The 21,539-nt window shown below is 53.5% G+C and overlaps 2 protein-coding genes across 4 annotated transcripts in view; one reads left to right on the top strand and one right to left on the bottom strand.

The window, feature by feature from the left end:
• Nucleotides 1–269: 269 nt before the first annotated feature.
• LHFPL4 (LHFPL tetraspan subfamily member 4) lies at nt 270–15,403 on the top strand. Its single transcript, XM_063411743.1, has 4 exons — nt 270–1,362; nt 10,579–10,815; nt 10,995–11,011; nt 11,297–15,403. Exons 1-4 carry the CDS (start codon nt 288–290, stop codon nt 11,303–11,305), a joined length of 1,338 nt encoding a protein of 445 aa, XP_063267813.1. The 5' UTR covers nt 270–287; the 3' UTR covers nt 11,306–15,403.
• Nucleotides 15,404–15,550: 147 nt separating this feature from the next.
• Nucleotides 15,551–21,539, bottom strand: part of SETD5 (SET domain containing 5) — a 64,539-nt gene continuing 58,550 nt past the window's right edge. For all 3 annotated transcript variants that reach the window (XM_063411724.1, XM_063411722.1, XM_063411721.1), the window contains 3 exons: nt 19,820–19,953; nt 16,750–16,823; nt 15,551–16,570 (listed from right to left, as the gene is read on the bottom strand). In XM_063411724.1, the coding sequence (XP_063267794.1) occupies nt 15,971–16,570; nt 16,750–16,823; nt 19,820–19,953 (808 nt within the window). In that variant the 3' untranslated portion in view covers nt 15,551–15,970. The remainder of the gene's footprint in view (nt 16,571–16,749; nt 16,824–19,819; nt 19,954–21,539) is intronic.

A 21,539-nucleotide genomic window follows, 5' to 3' on the forward strand; every position in this document is an offset into this window, starting at 1 on the left:
TGAGGCTGACGAGGCGGTGGCAGGATTTCGCAAGGGCACCTGCCCGCATACGAGTGCTGACAGCCTGTGTAACACTACCGGCATAGCCCTTCACCCCAGCCCAGTCATCCACCACACCTAGCCTGGCTCACGTTGTGTACCGCAGCCCTGACACCACATCTGACCTGGCACAGCCGTGTACCTGGCCTCGCTCTGTCAGAGGTTTTGGGTCGCCTCCTGCTGTCCCACAGCGGGCGCAGCCACAGTGGCGGCAACTTACTTGCTCCGTCCCCGCCAAGAGGGTGGGGATGGTCTGCTGCCCGTCCGGGGAGCTACGGCCGCAACCCGCGGGCCTCCCCCGGCCTGGTGAAGGGTGCGGGAGGACGGACGCTCTCCCTCCGGCCAAAGGCACCCACGCGGGGACCTTCCAGCACTTATCGGAGCCATGCCCCGGCGCTGCCCCGGGCGGGGTCAGCCCGGGGAACGGTCCTGCCGGAGCAGGGGAGAGGAATGGGCCCAGCGACCCGACCCGAGCCAGGCCGAGTGGATCCGAGCCTAACCGAGACGAGCCCGTTGCGAGGCGACCCGAGCCCAACCGAGCCCTAGGCGAATGCAGCCAAAGGCGGAGCGGTCCGATCCCCGAGGGGCGGGCTCGGAGGATCTCGGTTCGGTTCGGGCTCGGCTGGGCTCTGCCCGGGCTGGGCCGGACGGGACGGGGCTGGGCTCGGCTGGGCTCGAGTCCGGGCTCGGCTGGGCTCGGCTGGGCTCGGCTCCGCAGTGGCGGGGGGGCGCGCGGCCGCGCGCGCGCGGCGGGAGCGCGCGGGGCGCAGAGGCGGCAGCCAAGATGGCGGCGCGGGTGTCGCAGGGCCCGGCAGCCCGCGGGCGCTCTTAGGCCGCGGCCCCCCCGCCCCGCCGACCCCGGCCGGGCTCCCCGCCGCCCCGGCCCCTCCCGCCCTCCGGCAGCGGCGGCCGGCAGGATGCTGCCCTCGCAGGAAGCCTCCAAGCTGTACCATGACAACTACGTGCGGAACTCCCGCGCCATCGGCGTGCTCTGGGCCATCTTCACCATCTGCTTCGCCATCATCAACGTGGTGGTCTTCATCCAGCCCTACTGGGTGGGCGACAGCGTTAACACGCCCAAGCCCGGGTACTTCGGGCTGTTCCACTACTGTGTGGGCAGCGGGCTGGCGGGCCGGGAGCTGTCGTGCCGCGGCTCCTTCACCGACTTCAGCACCATCCCCTCGGGCGCCTTTCAGGCGGCTGCGTTCTTCGTGCTGCTCTCCATGGTGCTGACGCTGGGCTGCATCACCTGCTTCGCCCTGTTCTTCTTCTGCAACACCGCCACAGTCTACAAGATCTGCGCCTGGATGCAGCTGCTGGCAGGTACACACCGGCACCGGGAGCCACGGGCACTGGGAACACCGGTCTGCCCCGGGCCTGGCGGCGGGGGACGGGTGGGGAGAATGTGGGCAGCACTGAGCGTGCGGCACCCCGGGAGCCCCCGGCAGTGGTAGTGGGGTCCCTGGCCACAGGGAACACCAAGGTTGCTCAAGGAAGCTGGGCTGAGTCCCAACACTGCAGGGCCGTGGTCCCAGGATCCAGCCCTGCAGTTTCTTGGGACACCCAGGCCAGGTGCTAGTGCTGACAGATTAGCAGGAATGGACACCAGTTTGGGACACTGGCACCCAGGCGTCCCTGGTATCCCCTGGCCTCAAGGAACACAAGGAATGCTTAGGAAAGCTGGGCTGGGTATAGGTACTGTGTATGCACAGGGCATCCCAGCCAGGAGCTGGCCCTAGGACATGCCAGGACTTCCTGGGACAAGCAGGGCAGGCACTGGCATTGACAGAGCACCACAAACAGGTTCTGGCTCTAGGCACTGGCACCTGGGTCTCCCCAGGCAGAGGTTGGCCACAGGGAACATTGAGATTGCTCAAGGAAGCTGGACAGGTACCAACACTGTAGGGCCATGGGTCTCCTCAGCCAATAAATGTCCTCAGGGTGCTCTGGAGCTTCCTGGGACATACAGACCAGGCACTGGCACCAAGAATGGTGGCACCTGCTCGGGACATTGGAACCTGGGATTTCCCAGGCAAGGTCTGACCCCAGGGAAACATAAGGCTCCCTGGGACACAGCTGGAGGGAGAGCTGGATCAGGGACCCACCTCAGGCAACCCCAAAACAGGCAGTGACTCTGGGACGCCTGGATAGTCTGGAGCACCTCAGGATATCCTGGGCTAGGGATCCACCTTGGGGCACCTCAGTACGCCCCAGTCAAGGACCAGCACTGGGACACCCTTCAACAGGGCCTGTTGCACAGAGGCAAGGACCAAGTGCAAGATGGCCTAGGACACACTGGATCAGCCCCCTGAATCCCTGGGGTTTCATACACCTTAGCACACTCCACATCAGGGACTAGCCTCCCTGTCAACCCCAGAGACATGGGGTTGTCCCCAAGAGATACCCACTTTAGGGGAACACGCAGTCCCCAAAGGGACCCCACCACCAGAAGAAGCCCATGCATGGATTCCCCATCCTTGTAAAAGCACCCTTCAGCTCCCCCTTAAAGACAGATTGTACCCAGGCCCCCTCTCTCTCGCATCATGAAACGGCTGTGTGGACAGACCTCTCTCAGCTCTCTCCAGTGGTTCCCACAGAGGAACATCATACATTTACCTTGATGTTTCCCCAGACATGACCACTCAAGCCTAATAATTAACCCTCCCAAAAGTGACCCTGTCTATAGATCCTCCTTAGCTCCTTCCACAAATGAAACCCCACTGTAGATGTACCCCAAGACCCTCACAGACTCACTCTTCAAAGTGACACTGTATAATAACCCAAACCTTTCCCCAGCAGGGGACCTGATGCCTATATTGATAAGGATTCCAAGTATCCCCTTATGCACAGACTTCCAAGATGTCCTCATATGGGGTCTGTCCATTTGGAAGAAAGAACTTAAGGAATGATGTTGAGTTTCCATTAGTAGTGAGACCCTTCACTTCCTTTTCTGCCCAGTTTTACCAGGTGTGGACAAACACTCCCCACTGCATACTAAGTGTGAATAGACCTAGAGCTTCCACTGGAAGGACCTACAGTTCCCCTTATTCCTAGTGAAAGGACCCCATTCATCCCCTCTGTGAGAAGAGCCCCAGTCCTTGATGTGGAAGGGTACAGCTCCTCCGTGTGAGGACCTTTCAGCTAGCCCAGCTCTTTCTCTTGCAGCTGGCTTGGGCTGGAAAGCCTGACCTCCCCTCACCCATAGCCAGACCTGGAGCTGCCTTGGCTTATCAGGAAATTCCCTCATCTTTAATTTTCCCTGTCCTGAAGATTTATCAGTTTAAAGCAAGCTCAGAGCCCAAATCCTACCGATTGTCGGCAGCTTAATCAAGTGGCTTGGAGTGCCCAGCTGCTACTGCTGCACAGGGAGCTGTGTGGCAGAGGGCACTGCAATGGAGGCAGCCCTGGGTCTTCTCCCCAGTGCCTCCTGTCCTGTCCTGGCTCAGGTTTGGGTGGTCATGACAGCACTTTGATGTTGTCACCTCTGGGTACCCTTCACATTGCCTTGAGGCTTATCCTTGGTCACACTTTGCACCTTGTAATTACACATGTTGCTTACAACTGCACTTGTGAGAACCCTGAGTGCTCAGCTCAGGGGGGCCATGGGCTGGCTCTTTTGGCTCCAGACAGCCCAGGTTGGCTTGAGCTCTCCCAGAGCAGCACGGCTCCGTGGCTTCTCTGTCGGGGAAGGTCCAAGGCAGCATTAACAGAGACTGGACCTCCACCCTGCCCTGGGACAGGACAGCATGAGACAGCTGCTGTCCCTACAGGACAGGCTGATGTTCCCATCAGAGAAGGCCTGGATGCAGAGGTGGTGATGTGGTGTGTCCCAGCAAGAGAGAGTCTTGCCTGGCAGGAGTCAGGCAGGGCTGAGCTCCCCTGGGCACATCTGAGGCAGCCACAGGTGGATGTGTTACCTTATGCAGGGAGAAAGAGCTGCCAGGACCCACCTATGGAGAGAATACCACAGGCCAGATCTTATGGGTAGGGCAGGGATATAGCCTGATACAGGCTCTGGAACATCATGATGGCAAACTTCAGAGATTCACCTGGCTGGGAGGTTGGAGGATTCTGCCAGAGCAGAGAGCTTGGAGGAGCAGAGAAGGAAAGGACATTCCTCCTGCTTCAGTGAGGGTTTAGCTGAAGAAGGACTTGCACTAATACACAAGAAGTGACTGTGAGGCCCAAAGTCTCTTGGTCTCACTGGTGAAAGCCAGGTGAGGCAGGTGATGGGCAGAGAGATGGGGCAGAGGTGTCCCCACCCCATCCCTGTGGGATGGCTGGTGCAGAGTAAAGGGCTGCTCATTGTGGGCATGGCTGGGGACTTCAGAGGAGAAAAGCCAAGTGCAGGAATGTGGGGGAGCAGGATGAGGAATTCAGAATCTCTTTCAAAAAAACAAAAAAACCCAACCAACTTTAAATCATCGATGTCTAATTAGTGGACAGCAATCAAGGCAGGGTTTAATTAGAGCTTGACAGAAAGCTCCAGCTCAAAAGCCACTGCCCCCCTAGGAGGAAACTGGATCTAATTAAGAGGAAAGACTGCTTTATCGCAAATAGAAATGTGGCCATCTGCCCTGTTCAAAATCCCAGTAACGCAAAACTGGAGATTTTGCTAAATCCTTCTGTTATAAAACCAGAGATGGGCCCTTAACATGAGCACGTCAACAATTGTATGACTGACAGCACCTGATGCAACCCCCGTACTCCAAATTAGTGGAGGAGCACCTTCAGAAAGTTCCATGGGGTGATGCTTACTTGAAGAGAAATGGGCTGTGAGGGTGATCCCCTTTGGGATTCATCTGCAGGAAATCAGAGCATAGGAATACACCACCACCAGGCTGCCCAGGAGCCTGAGCATTTCCTCTGATTCCCCAATACTCTGCTGTAGCATAAGACAGAGTCACCCTGTGAGTTAACTCCAAGCTTTGAACCAAGTTGTCCTGGTGCTCAGGATTAATGCAAGACAGCCCAGCCACCTCTGTGTGACACTGCATCCATGTGCCTCCCATCAGGATGATTGCCCTGAGTGCATCCAGGGTTGTTTCCAGAGGGCTTTTGGCTTTGTACTTAGAGCCTGTTGAGGGTCAAAAGAGACAGCCAGCTGAGTACACTGTCCTGCTTACATGGAGGAATTGACTAGCCACGTTTTAAGGTGTTTCCCTGTGCTCCAGATCCAGCAGTCAGTGTGGTGAGACCTTCACACTCCCTTCCCTAGGGATACATGACACATGAGGTGCCTTCCCACCGGCGGCCATGCTCTTGGCCTTAGGGCTGGGCTTTGTCCTTATCAGTGGCATTTTGGCAATGACTGTGCCATGTCCAGCCACCTTGCCTAATGGAGAATGTGGTAGTACATATCCATCTGAGCTCTTTTCTCCTTTGGGAGACTCCCTTCAGAGCTACACTCACCTCTTTGATGGGCCCTTCCAAGGCCTGAGCACAGAGGCAGATCCCTAAGCAGGGCTTAATCTTCTGCACCTCAGCTGTGTTTGCCACCGTCTGAGTGGGGACCCCTTACATGGCATGGTCTTAGTGTATCCATGGACAGGAGTAGTGAGGGAATTGTTGCCAGCTGCTGGGCTGGGTGTGGTGGAGCTGTGTGGTGGTGTGGCCTCAGCCCCAAGGGAAACCAGGATCTGGCCCGAGTGAGCGCTACAGCCCCCAAACCCTCCCTGGTTCTGGCAACAATGCAATAGCTCTGCTGAACCACATCAGGACAGGCTCATCTTCAACACTGTGACTTGCTGGAGACCCAAGTCCTTTCAGAGACTTTGAGGTTTCAAGATATTATTTTCATGGATATAAGAGTCATTCATTGACATTCGCAGTGAAAAAATATGAGGCAGATACTACTGCTGCAAACTGGCTTGGAGTGTAACTGGGACAGCTGCTGTGCATGAGATTGCCCAGGGAGGTTGTGGAGTCTCTGTCTCTGGAGTCATTCAAAGCCCATCTGGACATGTTCCTGTATCACCTGTTCTAGGTGATCCTTGGCAAGAGGGTTGGACTAAATGATCTCCAGAGGTCCCTTTCAGCCTTAACTATTCTATAACTCTGCAGTTTATCCTCAAGCCCTTTCTATGTCAAAGGGAGAAATATTGCACACATATGAACCACTTCCACCTGCTGACCTTGTAGCAAAAATAACAACACTGCAAAACCCCTCAGCATTTGCTGAATTATTCTCTTCTGGACCCCAAAAAAGCTTTCCTGAAGATTCCCCTCTTCTTCCCCCACCACTCGGGTCTTGCAAAGGGGGCAGGAGCCGGGCTGCAGCCCATCCCTTGCATCCGTGCAGCGCCGTGTGCTCCGCAGCAGCAGCAGCAGCCGCCGCGGGGTTTGCGCGGCAGCGCAGCCCTCCCGTAGCGGCTGTTAATGTGCCTGTGTACTCTGGGGAGGGGCCGAGCCGGCGTCTCGGAGCCGCTCGTGTCCTGGAGCTTACATCCCTTAACTGTTGTTCCAGATAAAGTAACTGTCAGCTCTGATTCATACAAACTCATAACTCTATTCTGAATCCTGCTGATTTTTTGGCACAGAAACAGCCTGTGGATCAAAACGCCGTAAGGGAGCTCGTGTCTGTGTAAATGGCCGGTGCTCGCCGTCGTGCTCTTGCTGCCCTTAGTGTTTATTTATTTTTGAGGGATTTCAGTTTTTAGGGGGAGGAAAGGGGACTGTGTTTGTCCCCTTTCCTTTTGGTGCTCAGCTCTCAGGAGGTTTTCTGCTGAGAAGCAGCCACTCTAGACCCCAACAACACAACCCAGCCCGTGTTCCCCAGTGTTTTGGATGTGCTGTCCCCACACCAAGTTTAAAAAGCCCTTTTTGAACCCAGTGATTGCTGGGTTTCCCCCCAGTACCCCACATCTTCCGATTTGTGTGTTCTGTGGTGATGTGATTCTCTAGGGGAGGTCACATCTCAGCTGCAGGGCATGTCCTGAGCACCTTCCACCCATGGCAGGCAGAAGCAGTAAAAGCCAGTTTTCACTCACACCTGCAGGCTAAACTAGACAGAAAAAGTAATGTAAAAATCAGATTTTAATCCAGCAGGCACAGCTGCTCAGGACAGGGGCAGTGATACTCAGCAAATATGGAGGTTACTCAGACAGTTCAAATTAGCTAAATGCACCTCGTAGCAGATGTTACCCTGCCAGGAGGAGCCTCCCCTTTCAGCTCAATTCTCACTCCAGTGTTGCAGCCTGAGTCATAACATTGCATTTCCTTTGATTAATTTTTGTGCGGATATCAAAAGCCCTTGAGATGCCCATGTTGTTTTTAATGGACCTTGACAAGGGAGCACTGAGGAGTGAGAAGCCATGAACGAGGCATAAAACCAAGCCAAGAAATGCCAGCTTTATGGGGCCACAGCCCCAGCCCCAGCAGGATCATCCTCCCTCCTTATACACCCCATCCCAGTGATCACTGAAATGCCTGCTCTCAAAACTGTCTTTACAACTGGGAAAACTCTAGAAGAGAGATTTGGAACCCAGGGCCTAGGAGAAGTATGGCAGCTGTGGAGTGTGACAGACCAGCCAGCCATTCTTGGTGCCACTGACAGTGAGGACTGCCACCACACCCTCAGAAGGACAGGAATTAAAAGCAAAATGGACAGGAGTTAGGTTATTTTTTCCTCTTTAGTAGTGGCTCTTCATAGGAGTCATCACCTAGTGCTTTTCTTGTGGTTGCAAGGCATAGAAATAGGCTGCTTTAAACAAAACCCAAGATTTTCCTGCAGGTCTGCAAGGGGTCTTGAGGCTTTTGGAGCTTAGGTCTTGGGGCTTAGGTGCTGGCGGAACGGTGCTGCAGACAGAGGGCAGAGCCCTGGCCCCACATCCCTCAGACCTGTTGGAGAGGGCAGCGCTGAGGCCTGTGGACTGTGTGGGGATCCCCTCCTTGTTCTTTCTCTGCTCTTCAAAGTCACTCCTTGCTGCAGACACAGGAAGGTGTTTCCAGGACATTGGGTGGCCTGGGGACGTGCAGAAAAGGGAATTGCTTGTGACAGAGCAGAGGACTTGGCTTGCTGCTGAAAACACATAGGACAGATGGGAAGAGGGGAGCACTGAGCTGCTCTTCACCAGGAGAGGACCTGCCTTTGGTAGCACAGGCCACTTCAGCCACTTCCCAGGGAGCTGTGGAGTAGTAAGGAGGTTTTGGGAAGAGGCCAATCACCCTCAGGCAGAGGCATTTGGGTACGTGTAGTGACTTGGGCACACGCCTCTGCCCAGTAGTCAATTTGTTGTTTAATTCTGTCAAATGGGCTGTGAGGGCTTGGGCAGAGATCCTGCAACTGCTCAGTGGGACAGGGCACAGGCTCCCTTTGCCCTGGTGCAGTACAGAGGAGGCACACAGGGACAAGAGGGATCAGAACAAGAAGACACAGGCTGGAGCCAGGAAGTGTCCTGGCAGTGGCCATCACTGCCTGTCCCCTGTGACTGTGCTGTGACAACCCACTGCACACGTGTCTCCCTTATGTTTCTGAGCCACCCTACTTTTGCCTTAAACCCTGTCTCTCATGTCCTCCATGAGTGCTATGGCTCTCCAGTATGTTAATCCACTGCCTCTTGCATCGCTGCCTGTCCTGCCATGTTTGGGACCTGCAGATGTCCTGGGAGACCCTCACACCTTTGGTGTTTTCAGAGCAGTAAGCTCTCAGCAGGCTTCTGCTTTACCTGGGAAGCTGGACCCACCGGGACCCCAAATTACAGCTCATAAATGCAGAGGACATGCCAGTGTCTGCAGAGTCCAAGGACAGACCCAGGAGCTGCTGTTCTGCTCCTGTGAAGGACTGGCTGAGGGCTGTGTACAAAGGCTAGGAGCTTGCCCAAGCCCTTGCTGGTGCAGGTGAAATTGGTGCCTGATTTTTTAACTCATATTTGCCTACCACTCTGGGCAAAGCCCTGTTCTCCTTTGGGTCCAGAGTGGCTGTTGCTGAGGCCTGCTGCCCACCCAGACAGCTGGAGCTGCTGCTTTCTGTACTTTCCTCAACCTCACTGCGTACCTGTGGTCTTTTTCTCCTCCTCAGTGATTTCAGCAGATCTCTTACAACGGTGCCCATTTCCAGGCTGGGTTGTGCCAGCCTGAGCTGTGCCATGGGGGTAAACCCATCCCCTTGCTGGGGAGTGCCACAGAGCACCTTAGCTTGTTTCACAGCTGCACTGCACTGGGAACTCAGAATATCCTAAAATCCTCTTAGCATCTCTGCTTTCACAGGAGCAGTCCCTGGCACAGGTCTGCTGCACCTGATCCCCTTTAATTCAGGCCCTCAGCTGAATTAATGCCATCCTATTCCAAGGCGCCCAGGTCAGCAGTAGGCCAGACTGCTCCTCACCATTTACCAGTGTGTGGCATTGGTGTTTCCTTGCATAGGGATGGTTTTGGTTTGGCCCAGTCCCAGTGAGAAGGGCGCTCCCCCAGACAGGCTCTGCTTGGCTGGGAGTCCCTGGTGATGATGTGCTGGAGACACTGGCTTGGCTCTGTGCAGCCATGTGGTGCTGGGGTGGCACCAGGGCTGTGCATTGCAGTAAATCAGCATGCAGGGCTTGCCACTGTCCACAAAGACACTTCTACCAAGGAGGTTTGCTATGTGGGTGGAGGAGTTGGAGACCAGGCAGCAGTTGCTCTGTGATTTTATGTGCCAATGTCCTTCCTTCTCTCTGTCCTTTCCTGGGTGCAGCTCTTTGTGATGTGAGGGCTGTACCTACTCTTGGTGTGATGCCCTGCAGGCACTTCCCACCCTCCTGGGATTTCCCTCCCCCTGGAGAGCAGTTCAAAACACATGCCAGCACCCAGAAAACTCATGCCAGATCGCCAGCTGCCTGCCTGCAGGGTGTTTGCTGTAAGGGATGGCGAGATAACTGCTTACTGGTGTGTGCACAAGCCTCTCGGTTCTTCCTTAACTCAGGGCAAGAGTACCTGCAGGGCACCGCAGCCAACATCAGTACTATTTTTAGCCTTTCCACCTGATATGGGGTGAGGAGCTTTTGTACTTGCTGTAGTCAGAAAAAGTCATCTCCTTACCTTGACAGTCATAGGCTTTGTCTTGGCGTTTCCATCCCAGCGTTCCCTGATGTCTCCTTGCTCGGCATAGTGTGCTGGGTGGGGGCCTGCTGGGAAGGTGACCCCTCTGGGAGTGGTGCTTGCAGGCTGTGTGGTGCTCAGGTGTGGGGGCTCCTGGGGATGCCAGTCCTTTCCACAGGCAGCATCCCTGCCTGTAGTGCATCAGTAGCTCCTGCCCACATGCAGGGAGCTTGTGGTAATGAGGGAAGCCCTTGAGCAACCACTGATGCTGTGGCTGATGCTGGTAGAAACCAAGAGCCTGAAGTCCCTATTTGTGCATGGGACAGGTTTGGGAAAGCCAAAACCACAGTCCCTGTGGCTCCTGAGGCAGAGGTGGTTGTCACCTGCCATGCTGCCTGGCTGTCGTGGGGCCAAGGTGGGCTCTTTGTCAGACATGGGCTGCACTCATGTACTGACTGGGGGGCTCAGCATCCAGCACTGCCACTCCATTGTCTCTGAGGCCTCCCCTTCCTCTCCCTCTTGCAGCGCTCTGCCTGGTGCTGGGCTGCATGATCTTTCCCGATGGCTGGGATGCAGAGACCATACGGGACATGTGCGGGGAGAAGACAGGGAAGTACTCCCTGGGCGACTGCTCCGTACGCTGGGCTTATATCCTGGCCATCATCGGCATCCTCAACGCCCTTATCCTTTCCTTCCTGGCCTTTGTTCTCGGCAACCGGCAGAACGACCTGCTGCACGAGGAGCTCAAGACAGAGAGCAAAGGTGAGCACTGTGCTACTGGGGGGATACTGGGAACTGCCTGGGGGGCTTGGACCCTCTGGCAGCCTGGCAAGGGTCCCATGGGCTTAACTGCCACCTGCAAGGCAAGCCAGGCTGGGCAGGGTAGGAAGGAGCTGCTGAGCTTCTGCCCTGCCTGACCTCTCTCTCTTCTGTTTCCACAGATTTTGTTGGCACTGCGGTAAGCCTTGAGTGTCACTGTCCTGTCCCCTGTCCCTTTGTGGTGTCTCTGGGTGTGACTGTGCTGTGTGTTTGCATGACTTGGGATGGGATGACATGGGATGGGACCCTGGCTGTGCAGGCAGAAGGGTTGGGGGCAATGGGGAAGGGAGGCAGCAGAGACAGGGTAGCAGGGATGGGGACAGGCAGGGACAGGGATGGGGACATGCCTGGCACATGCAAGTAGCACGATGGTGCAGTAAGACCTGCCCAAGAGCATCCACAACCTGCTGTGCTTTCCCCGCAGAGGATATAAGGCCGACCATCCGCAGCAGGACCCTCTTCCCATGGCCGGCAGCCCGGGCGCTCCCTCCCTGTCCTGCCCTTCATTTGCTGCCAGCGGCCACACAGCGTCCCGCGCTGCCCTCCGGGCCCCGGTGCCCGCGCCAGGGATGCGCCCGCCGCCCGCCGCATCCACGGCCACCTCCATGTCCACGCCGGCACCACCATCCCACGCACCCTGCCAGCTCCGTACCCACCGCTGCCTGTGGGCCGCTGCCGGGGGAGGATGCCTCAAACCCGCTTTGTTCAAGAACAGAATCCAGCTGCGGTTTTGTTTCAAGGAAAAAACAGTCTTGGAGTTTTTAACAGATTTCTACATCCCCAGAACTCCTGACCTGCTGCCTCCCACCCGAACGCGCACCCAGTGACGCCCCATGCCGGCTGCTCCGGGTCCCGGACCCCTCCCCACTCCCATTTTGTACAGCTCCGTGATCCTGTCTCCACAGCCAGGGGACCCGGTGGCCAGGATGGGGCCCAACCCCTACTTTTACATGTAAATTCATATTCTCTAAACAGGGTAAAGTGACTCGAGCCCCCTCTCCCCCCGCCCCGGGAGTCCAGCCCAGGGACATGGTGTTTCCTGGTGCGTGGCCGGGGCTGCAGGCTGCTGCTCGCTCCCCGCATGGGGACCGCAGGGGCCTTGCTGCTGCCGGCCGTGGGACACCCGACTCGCGCCGCCGTTGAATGTAAGCCCTGGTAAGTGGGAGCAGCTGAACATGCAAAACCCCTGGGCGGGCACAGGAGGATCCCCCCTGCCAAGACCCCACCCCGAGCCGGCCGCGGGCTGTTGCCAAACGCCTTCCCTCCCCATCCCCATACGGTGCTTTATCTCCACTGGTGACAGCAAGGCTTTCCCCGCCACACGGCATGGCCGGGTGTACCCGAGCGCTCCTGTACCCACCCGGCCTCCCGGCTGTAGCTCGCTGGCCCGCAGTGATGGCGTGCAGGGGGGCCTGTGGCCGCTGCCCGGGGCAGCGCCGAGTCTTGCGGCCTCCGAGGCCCACACACAGCACCTGCGAGCCGACACCCCGGCATGGTGGCTGCAGCCTGGCTGTGGCTCTGCTGGCCAGACCAGCGTGTGTGTGGGCTTCCCCTGGCAACAGGGGCTTGGGTCACCACAGCCCTTGCAATGCAATAAAGTCCTCAGCACTGGCCGTGTCTCAGTGCGAGCAGCTGGGGCTCCTTGCAGAGCCCAGAGCGGGGGCCCCCAGGGGCTTGTGGGGGCCCTGGCAGGGCTGGACCCAGGCACTGGGCAAGGCCAGGGAGCAGGGCGAGCGGGAGCAGGGAGCAGAGCGGGACCACGGCCCTGGGATTGGGCCATGGAGCGTGGAGAGTGCTGGGGGATGGCAGTGAAGGGCTCTGCAGGACCCAGCGCCTTGCCAGGCACCGGGGGCGGGCTGGAGCAGGTAAGTGGTGCCCCGAGGCCCTGCGGGGTGCTGCTGGGGGATGGAGCTGTGCTGAAACACCATCTGGGAGCCAGAGCCACCCGGGATGGAGTGGGTGCCAGCACTCCTGCCAGTGCCCTCCGCCAGCCATGAGCCCAGCGGTGCCCACACCCCTCTGACAGCTGCCCCCCAGAACAAGGTCAACAGGAACACGCAGCGCCTGGGTCTTGCCAGCTTGCAAGTGCTGTTGCCAGCTGAATTGGAAAAACAAACCAAGAAAATCAGTGGAGAAAGGAATACAGTAGCTGTAATATATCTGTATTTTAGTACAAAGTTTGATACAGTGTTTCACAAAACCTTATTGAAAAATATAATTCAAACCAGACAAGCTCGGAGCCCTGTGTTATGGGGAGGGTTGGGATGGGTTCTTTCTGGCCATCACCAGAGGTGGTCTGCAAGGCCTGTGAGTGTCTTGAGCTGTGGTGGGGAGCCCACGCTGCAGCCTGCAGAGCTGAGCTTGCACCCGCATGGGCTGGCACACAAAGCGGGGCTCTGGCCACAGAAGTCCCCAGAGAAAGTGTCTGTCCCACTTCATGGCACAGCAGGGGGGGGGCAGGGATCCCATCCATCCCTAGGAGCATTTGAACCAGTCCCTTCTGCCTGTCCTCAGTGCACGAGTGGTCTGCCAGCTCACTAACACAGATTGAGAGGAACCTCCTCTCTTCATAGCCAGTGTCTAGTGGCATGCTCGGGTAGAAGGGTGGGGAGACCATTCCAGGCTGTGTGAGGGCAGCATGGGGAGCTCTGGGACTTGCAGAGAGCTTTGGCCAGGTCTGGCTCCCCCGGTGTGGGACACGCTCACAGCCAGGTGAGCCCTGCAGACAGCAGAAGAGGCTGAGAAGAGTGGGGTTGGTGCTAACCACAGTAGCTTTCATGGAAATAGTGGAGCCACTGTTTCGGGAGACACAAAAGGACAGAATGAACCCTGACAGACGCTGTGCCACAGTGTCAGGGGGAACAGTCTCACAGTGAGGGCAATCGAAGACCAGAAGCCTTGGGCACCTCAAACCAATACTTGCAGACACACATGGCAGACACCCATGCCGGGCTCAGCCCATGTCAGGCTTCCTAAGGAAAAGGCAAGCAGTATGAAACCCCTGGATACCAGGTCCTGCCACACCAGAAAACAGGTTTTAAAGCAGGTGCAGTGGTGCAGGGGGCACCCTCCACATCCATCTCTTCCCCAGATGTGCTTGGGCAAGAAAAACAGCAGCAGCAGAGCCAAAAATCTCAATCCCAGCCAGAAGCTCAGGGAATTTCCTCAGGAACAGCAGCTCCCACAGCAGCTCCTAGCTTCACCTGGCAGCAGACAGGAGGGAGGTCTGCAAGGCTGCTCCTGAAAGGATTTTCTTACCCTGCAGGCGACAGGTAATAGAGACTTACATGCCCTCACCCCCTCACCCTATGTTCTGGGCACCAGTGCTCAAGGTAGTAAGAAATTCAAAAATACCGATTTTCAAGTTAAGTATTTTTATTATCAAAATTATTACATCTCTTGTGAAAGTTCAAATGTTACAGCATGGTGTAAAAACTCCACTAGAGTAAGAAGCTACAGCCCCCACCTTTCCTAGAGCTTTCCAGGGTCCCTCCCCCTCCTGCCCCCCTGCTGTGCCCGAAGGTGCTGGAGCCTCTGGGCAGGGCCCCCCTGGCCCCCTCCCGCCTGGCAGGGCAGAGCCCGCCTGCCCCGTGCTGCTCAGAGCACGAAAGGGGAGGCTGCACCTCCAGGGCTAAGCCAAGTGAAGTTTACACCTATTTTATACAGTATACAGACACCCAACTGCGGGGTGACAAGTTCCATCCCAACACGCTCACAGCCAGACAGTGTGAGAAAGTTACTCTTTGTTTCAATATTTTAAAAGTCTCCCCTAGGCTGAACAAACACCTGATTTCAATTGTGAATTAGAGAAATCTGTAACAGTCCTAAAAAAAGAGGAAGAAGACTGTGCATCTGCAAGGAGAGGGGAGACAGACTCACAGCATTATGTTATCCAAGAGAAAGGAGAAGTTCCACTGCAGCACCAGGGATGACACCTGTCATATATTAGCTAACCTACTATGGTTATAACTGAATATAAAATTAGATAAATAAAAACACGCCCGATATTACAGTAAACAAGTGAGAAAGAAGCTGGCAATCGTATGGAATTGAACACACAGCGCACTGTGTCTGGGCTGGCTCTCCTGCCACGCTCGGCGGGTGACAGCGGCTGGGAAAGCCCCCAATGGCACTGCCTGGAGAGCCTCTGGCTCAGCACAGACAGGGTGCCCACCCACCACCCCACCACTGCCTCTTGCAGCCCCCCGCTCCTCTGCCTGCAGCCCCCCGCTCCTCTGCCTGCAGCCCCCGTGTGCCGCAGCGCCACTTGACTGATCAGGCCCCGGGATCCCCTGTGCATCGCACACCAGCAGCCAGAGAGCCCCCGGCGCGGCAGCACGTGGCAGCACGGCCCCAGCCGTGCTCCCGTTCACAGATTCCTTAAGCGACCTTAGAAACCCCCATCCATGACAGACCTGCAATGAAGCAGCACACGGCAGTGCACCCAGATCCTCTGCAGCCACAGGCATGTGCTCCAAACCCCTCACATGCTGTTTGCATTTGCGGAGACTCTGTTGTCCTGGAAAAAGCTCCGACGGCAGCAGTGGCGACCCAGGCCCAAAGGCAGGCGTGTGCACTTGTCTGCTTGTGACTGGAATGATCGTAACGGATTAAAGCCCTCCCCAGAACGCACTGAGAACCTGACCTATAAAGAGATTGGAGTTAACTTCCCCCAACGTTTCCTTTAAACTGCTTTTGAATTCAGAACTGTGTCCGTGCTGCATGAGTGACTGTGGCCATGGGCACGGACCAGAGACAGAGGCTGCGCCACAGTCATTGCACTTGAACCATTTGCTTTTTTTTCTCTTTTTTTTTTTTCTTTTTCTTTTTTTTTGTTTGTTTCTTTTTGTTTTTTGCAATGTACCCACAAGTCAGGGAACTGCTTTGCTACAGTCTCTGCCTCAGAGAAATCTGTGTTCTCCTACCAGGCCAGAGGCCAATACTGCTCACAAATCTCACCCGTGCATTTTCGACCTCAGCCTCTGACCCCTGGCACCCCAGCATCAGGTGCAAGCTCCCAACACCGGCCCAGGAGCCACTTCCAGAGGTGACTGGAAGGAGCTATGGGCAGTTTTGTCTTCCTGAGGTCCAGGCAGCCCTAGGAAAGTCCTGTCTGAGTCTTTACTCCAGAGCCTTGAAGCTGCTGCAGTCTGTACTGATGGACACTGCTTCCCCCACGGTGCGGGTAGTGTTGTGCATTGGAAATCACTGCGCCCCGGGAGCCCTGGTAGAGAACAGACTGCCCAGAGTTCGGCAGGCTGATAGTCCGCAAGTCTGACTGTAGTGACCGAGCACTTTGGGGAGTGGAGGAAGAGCCTGACACGCCCGTGCAGGGCTGGGAGCCCGACTCCGAGGAGAGAGAGTCCACAGCTGTCTGCTGTGCCGGGCTGGCAGCCGCAGGGCAGCTCTTCCTCAGGAGGCTGCTGCTGATGCTGCCAGAGTGCTGCTGGCTGCTGAAATACCCCGAATTCCCTGCAAACAGGGCAGAGGAGTCTGTGGAGACCGAGTGGGCAGGGCTGGAATATGAGGTGGAGGAGAGGGGTGTTTCCGAGGAACCATGGGACAGGCTGTGTCCTGTCCTCTGTGCTGCTGCTCGGTAGCTGTATCCAGGAGACGGCGCGAGGTGCCCTCTGTACGGGGAGGAGCTCTGCTGGAGCAGGGTCTGTGATTCTGCCTGGGGACTGTCAGACTGCAACAGCTGAACAAGGCATGCGGAAAAAAAAAGGAAAAGGCATGTCAGGATGACTTCCCATTTCCTACCTGCTTCTCATCCTAAGGTGTTTAGTGCAGCACTGCAAAAAACAGCAGCTGAGCACTGTTTCCCTCCTTATAAAAGCTTTATTTTGGAATGGGAAGATAAGATATGAAAGCATTTACCTGGTAGCTGTATCGAGAAGGACTGTAAACTGCTGGTCCTTTGTGGGCTTCTGGAGTGTCTCCTTCTGCTGCATCTGCAATGTACAGACAAGATGTTAACCCTCACCCCACCGACCGAGGCCACGGCAGCTCCCTCTCAAATGACACCGCACAGTCCAGCCCTTGTGTTGTGCATTCAGTGCCAGCTGAGATCAGAGCAGCTTCCCCAGCCACCAGCACTTCAGAAATTGAAGAAACCCAGCAAAAGACAATTGGGAAACCTTAGCATGTGTGAACAGCCACATGTGTGAGAGTGGCTGCTCCCCTCACACCAGTGTGCTCTGGTTTATCAGAAAGCCCACGTGCCTTGGACCAGCCTGTCTGAATGACCATACCTGGAGATAATGCACAGACACAGCCAGGGCTCCCCTGGCTCTTCAGCAGGATATGAGAGGCAGAAGATGGTTTCTAAGGACTCATTTCTCACTCAGTCTTGGTTACAGGAATCCACACTGGATACAGTTACAGCTCAGGAGACAAAACTGCCCTTCTTAGAGGGCTGTCAGCAAGATCCTGTGGTGAGTTTTCCTCAAAGGCAGATCTAGACACTTCCAAAGACAGACATCCTATGCTGCCATTTTGGGGACTATGGTTTACAAGCCAACTGAGCTGCTACAGAGGTACTCCTGGATCTCAGAAATGCTTGTTTTTCTAACAGGCCAAGATAATGGAAATGCCTTGAGGTTTGAAGGGCACCGGCAGCATACAACACACACTGATCCACCTCAGATATGTGAGAGACCAAGAGGAATAAAAATGCTTCCAGACAGACTAAGCCTTTCTTGCATTTCAAGGGTGGGTGAGCTTCTTGTCCTACCATATCACTGAACTTGACCTGGGGTAGGCAAGAAGTACTTACTGCAGTGACACAGCCACAGTGTCAACTGTGTGCTTCAGCTGCTACCCCAGTAACCAAGGTTGGTGATCCTGCTTTCTGCAGGAGGGGTGAAGCTGCTGGACTAGATGATTTCACATCAGAGTTCTCCTGCAGACTAATGAGACAGAACTGTTTATCTGCAGCATCTCAGGGATTCTCAGCAGCCACGTTTGAAATGCCTTGGTGAAACAGTGTTGGTATTAGTATCAAACTTATATGACAGATGTGTCTCAGTCATGAAACAGGACACGCTGCCTCAGTCTGCTCTGTACTTCTGCCAGACAGGTCTGGCTTTGCCCCAGCTGCATTGGCACAGGCATCAGTGCTAGTGCCCATGGTTCTGCTGCCATTGTCCTGCCTGTGCTACACCACAGTGCTGGCTTAGCTAACACAGATCTGGATGTAGCTCTTGTCTGTTCTTGAGGTTCAGAAATTCCCACAGGGCACAGGCCTGCACAGAGACCGGGATGTGAAGCTTCCAGCATGTGTCCTGTGCCACCTTCCATTTCTGAAATGCCATCGACGCAGCAAGGGGCTGTTTGGTGACATTCCAAGTACTGCAGAATGGCAAAATTCAGAAGTTTAGGGCATGTTTTGTTAAAAAGTCACGCACAGAAGAGCTCTTCAATCCAGAGATTGTTGTGATTAACAGAAGCCGAGTATGAGAATCACAAGAAATCTAAAGATTTCTGGAAGAAACTGTTCCTTAAAAGGCTGGGCACACCAGTAGGGCTGTGCAATTTACTGGCAGTGCCTGTTCCCAGAAAGAAACCTTGACAAGTTAAAGACTACTGAAAGACTAAATTACAAAGGGTAAATAAACTATGACCTTCCTGAATTTGCTTTATGTAAGCTTAAAAGCTAGAGCCAATATTTTCCTCCGCCACTCTCAATACCTGTACAAGGGAAGGACATGAATAACTGCTTCTCTTGGCTGTACTGGCCTGTGTCAACCTAAAGCATATATGAAGTGACAGGTTTTGCTGAGAGCAGCTGCAGTTCTCAGAAGTGTGCAATGCACACAAATTCCATTTCATTGCTACATGCCTCATCAGCAAACCCTCCAACTTTGGGATTTTTTAGATCCTGTTAATATTATCTGTTACAGCACCAAGTGCAAATGTGCATCTTCATAACTCCTCCAGGTGCTACCAGGAACAGCAGGGACTCAGCCACCCATTTGTTTTACTAAGAAGCAGTGCAGCAACTGGGGGAGGGGAGGTGGCTCAAAGAATCTAAACAAGCTGCTGAAGAAATTGCCAGAGCAAGCAAAAGAAGAAAAAATGTACTTTGCTGTGCTAGGATGAAGGAGACAAGATGACTTTTGTCAGCTGCAGTATTAGGTTTTCACAACTCAGAATGGGATGGGGTTTATGTAACAAGAAAGAATCTATCACTGCAGATGAAAGTTTAACTCTATCCTAATTCTTGGGTGACATTGAAGAGCCAGAGCTGTGCAGGTTACATTGGGCAAAGTCCTCTTCCAAGAGCTGGAATTTTGCCTACCCTTCTAAAGAACAACCAAGAAAGCCAATGCCATTGGTATGGGAAAGACAGGGAAAAGACTCCCACTAGGGTCCCATAAAACTCTGACATATTTGATAAGGAAGAGGACTTCCTCTCAAGACTAGATGAAGAAAAAGCACTGAAAAAATGCGCTTAGGTGTAAAAAACCAGAACTCCAAATGAGAGGTCAATTTTCAAAGCTGGTCTCAAACACACTTTACTGCAGTTGGGAAAAAGTCTGCTTTGGAATGAAGGAAATGCATACTTGCCCTAAACTGCTCAGAAACAACGTAATACACTTGCCTGGGTGTTCACCCAATGACCATTAAAAGACAGCTCTTTCAGAGCACTAAAATTAGGAGGTGCTAACCCATCTGTCCAAGGATATAGAAGCTGTTCCTGTCACAGTCAAAGTGTAGGCAGTCTTGAATTTAATCCCTGGAAAAATCTAGAGGTCTTCCAGGTCTAGTAAGAGAGGGATACAGGCTCAAGCAATATTTGAATAACAGTAAAGTTTGGTTTGCAGAAGGCAGCTTTGATAATGTTAAAGATGAAGGTACAACCAACCAACTTCACAGACAAATTGGGAAAGTTATCCAAGCACATAATTTCCTACCAAGCAAACATGCCAAAGTTTCACCATCCTACCTGCATCTCTCTCAGGAGCACTGTCCTGGGTAGGGGAGGACTCGTGTCTCTGGGACACCTTCGCACCGCTCCGCAGCACCTTCTCCAGCATCCCCCGGCCCTCCCGCAGCCGCTCCACTGACGTCGGCACCATCCTGCAACAAAACCCCAGGGACAGCTGAGACCAATGCACAGGGGATCAGAGACCACCAGCTCTTAGACAGATGAGGAACAAACTTCTGAACTGCTTCTGCCACGTAAAAAACCTCCAGTGGGATTTCAGGGTGCTGGTCCCTGCTCTCATGATGCCACTGCCCTCAGAATATCAAGTTTTTAATCAAAAACATGGTATAAGCATCCAGTTCAGTAAATCACCTAGTTACAGAAAAATTGTTTTGAGATTCAATACTTTTTTGAAAATCCTGGTATTGGCTTAAGATTAACTGCAGTTATGTTGCATAATTACATTCATTCAAACTAAGCACAAGCAAACTGAATACCTTTATGATAATACAGTTGGATACTGCAATATTCCTGAGCAGAGCTAGCTGGGCCATTTTGCTCACTAATGCCACTTTGTCCTGTTTCTTTTGTTGTGTGAAAACTCTCCACTCAAAATTAATGCTAGATATTGATCCATTTTATAAGTGTCTAAGGGTGAAAAAGAAGTGAAGTGGCTTTCCTAAAGCCAAACTGTTGAAGAAAAACAGAGCTATAGACAAACCCCTGGCCCCTGGGTCAACATTCTATCTACCACCCACAGGACCATCCAAATCTCTTTGGAAATATGTCTTTTAACCTACAGACAGCATCACCACGACCAGGGATTTAAAATGCCTTTACTCTGGATACTGATGAATTTGTGCCTTAAAAATGCCTGAATTTAAATATTTAGATTATATTAAATGCATTGCACATGATGCAAGCATGCAGATTAACTGCACATTGACTGATTTCTGTATTTAATATTTTTAAAGATATATTCAAAACTGTGATTTCCATTAGGGGTTTTTTTATTATTTTGTTTGCTTGGAGACTTGTTTTCTGCAAGGCTGGGTTTACTGGGCAGCAGCAGATCTGTTTACATTGTGATGGCTTTATCCTGGCACCTGAAACAGACAAACTGTTGTGTTTTGTTTTTGTTTTTTTTTTAAATGGAAACTATTCTCAATTATTGCAGAATTTGGCAAAAATCTGTAAAACTCTACACGTTAAGGCATGGAATTTTAGTTCCCACTCATTTCTTCTGTTCCTAATATTATTGTGAATGTCTGGAAATGTATCTGATCTATAAGCACATGGAGTGAAAGATGAAACTGGGTCACTTTACCTCAGTAACAGGTTCTAATATATTTTTTAAAAATAGAAGGTGAGTGTATGTTTGTAAGCAGTACCCATTAAAACAGAGAAACTCAAGAATTTTAAAGGCAGCAAATCTGCTTAATCCCATTTCAAAATGTATCAGCATGGTTTCGACTTTCTATCCAGTGTCCCGTAACAATAGGATCTTTATTCCCACACAATACTTATTCCTGAAACCATGTGGGAAACTGAAGCCAGAGCAGGACCTGCTGAGGGAGCAGCAGATGAAGCTCACAGAACATAAAAGATAGTACTAAAGCAAGGATGCCACACTGACACCTCGTCCTGAACTGGTTTGAGTTCATTCAGTTGGTTGACTTTTTTCATACTCTTAGAGGCAGAAGGAAGTAGCACAGGAGGAGAATGGCATGGGCTATTA

Source organism: Prinia subflava, chromosome 14 (genome assembly GCF_021018805.1).
Source record: "Prinia subflava isolate CZ2003 ecotype Zambia chromosome 14, Cam_Psub_1.2, whole genome shotgun sequence".
Classification (NCBI taxonomy): Eukaryota; Metazoa; Chordata; class Aves; order Passeriformes; family Cisticolidae; genus Prinia; species Prinia subflava.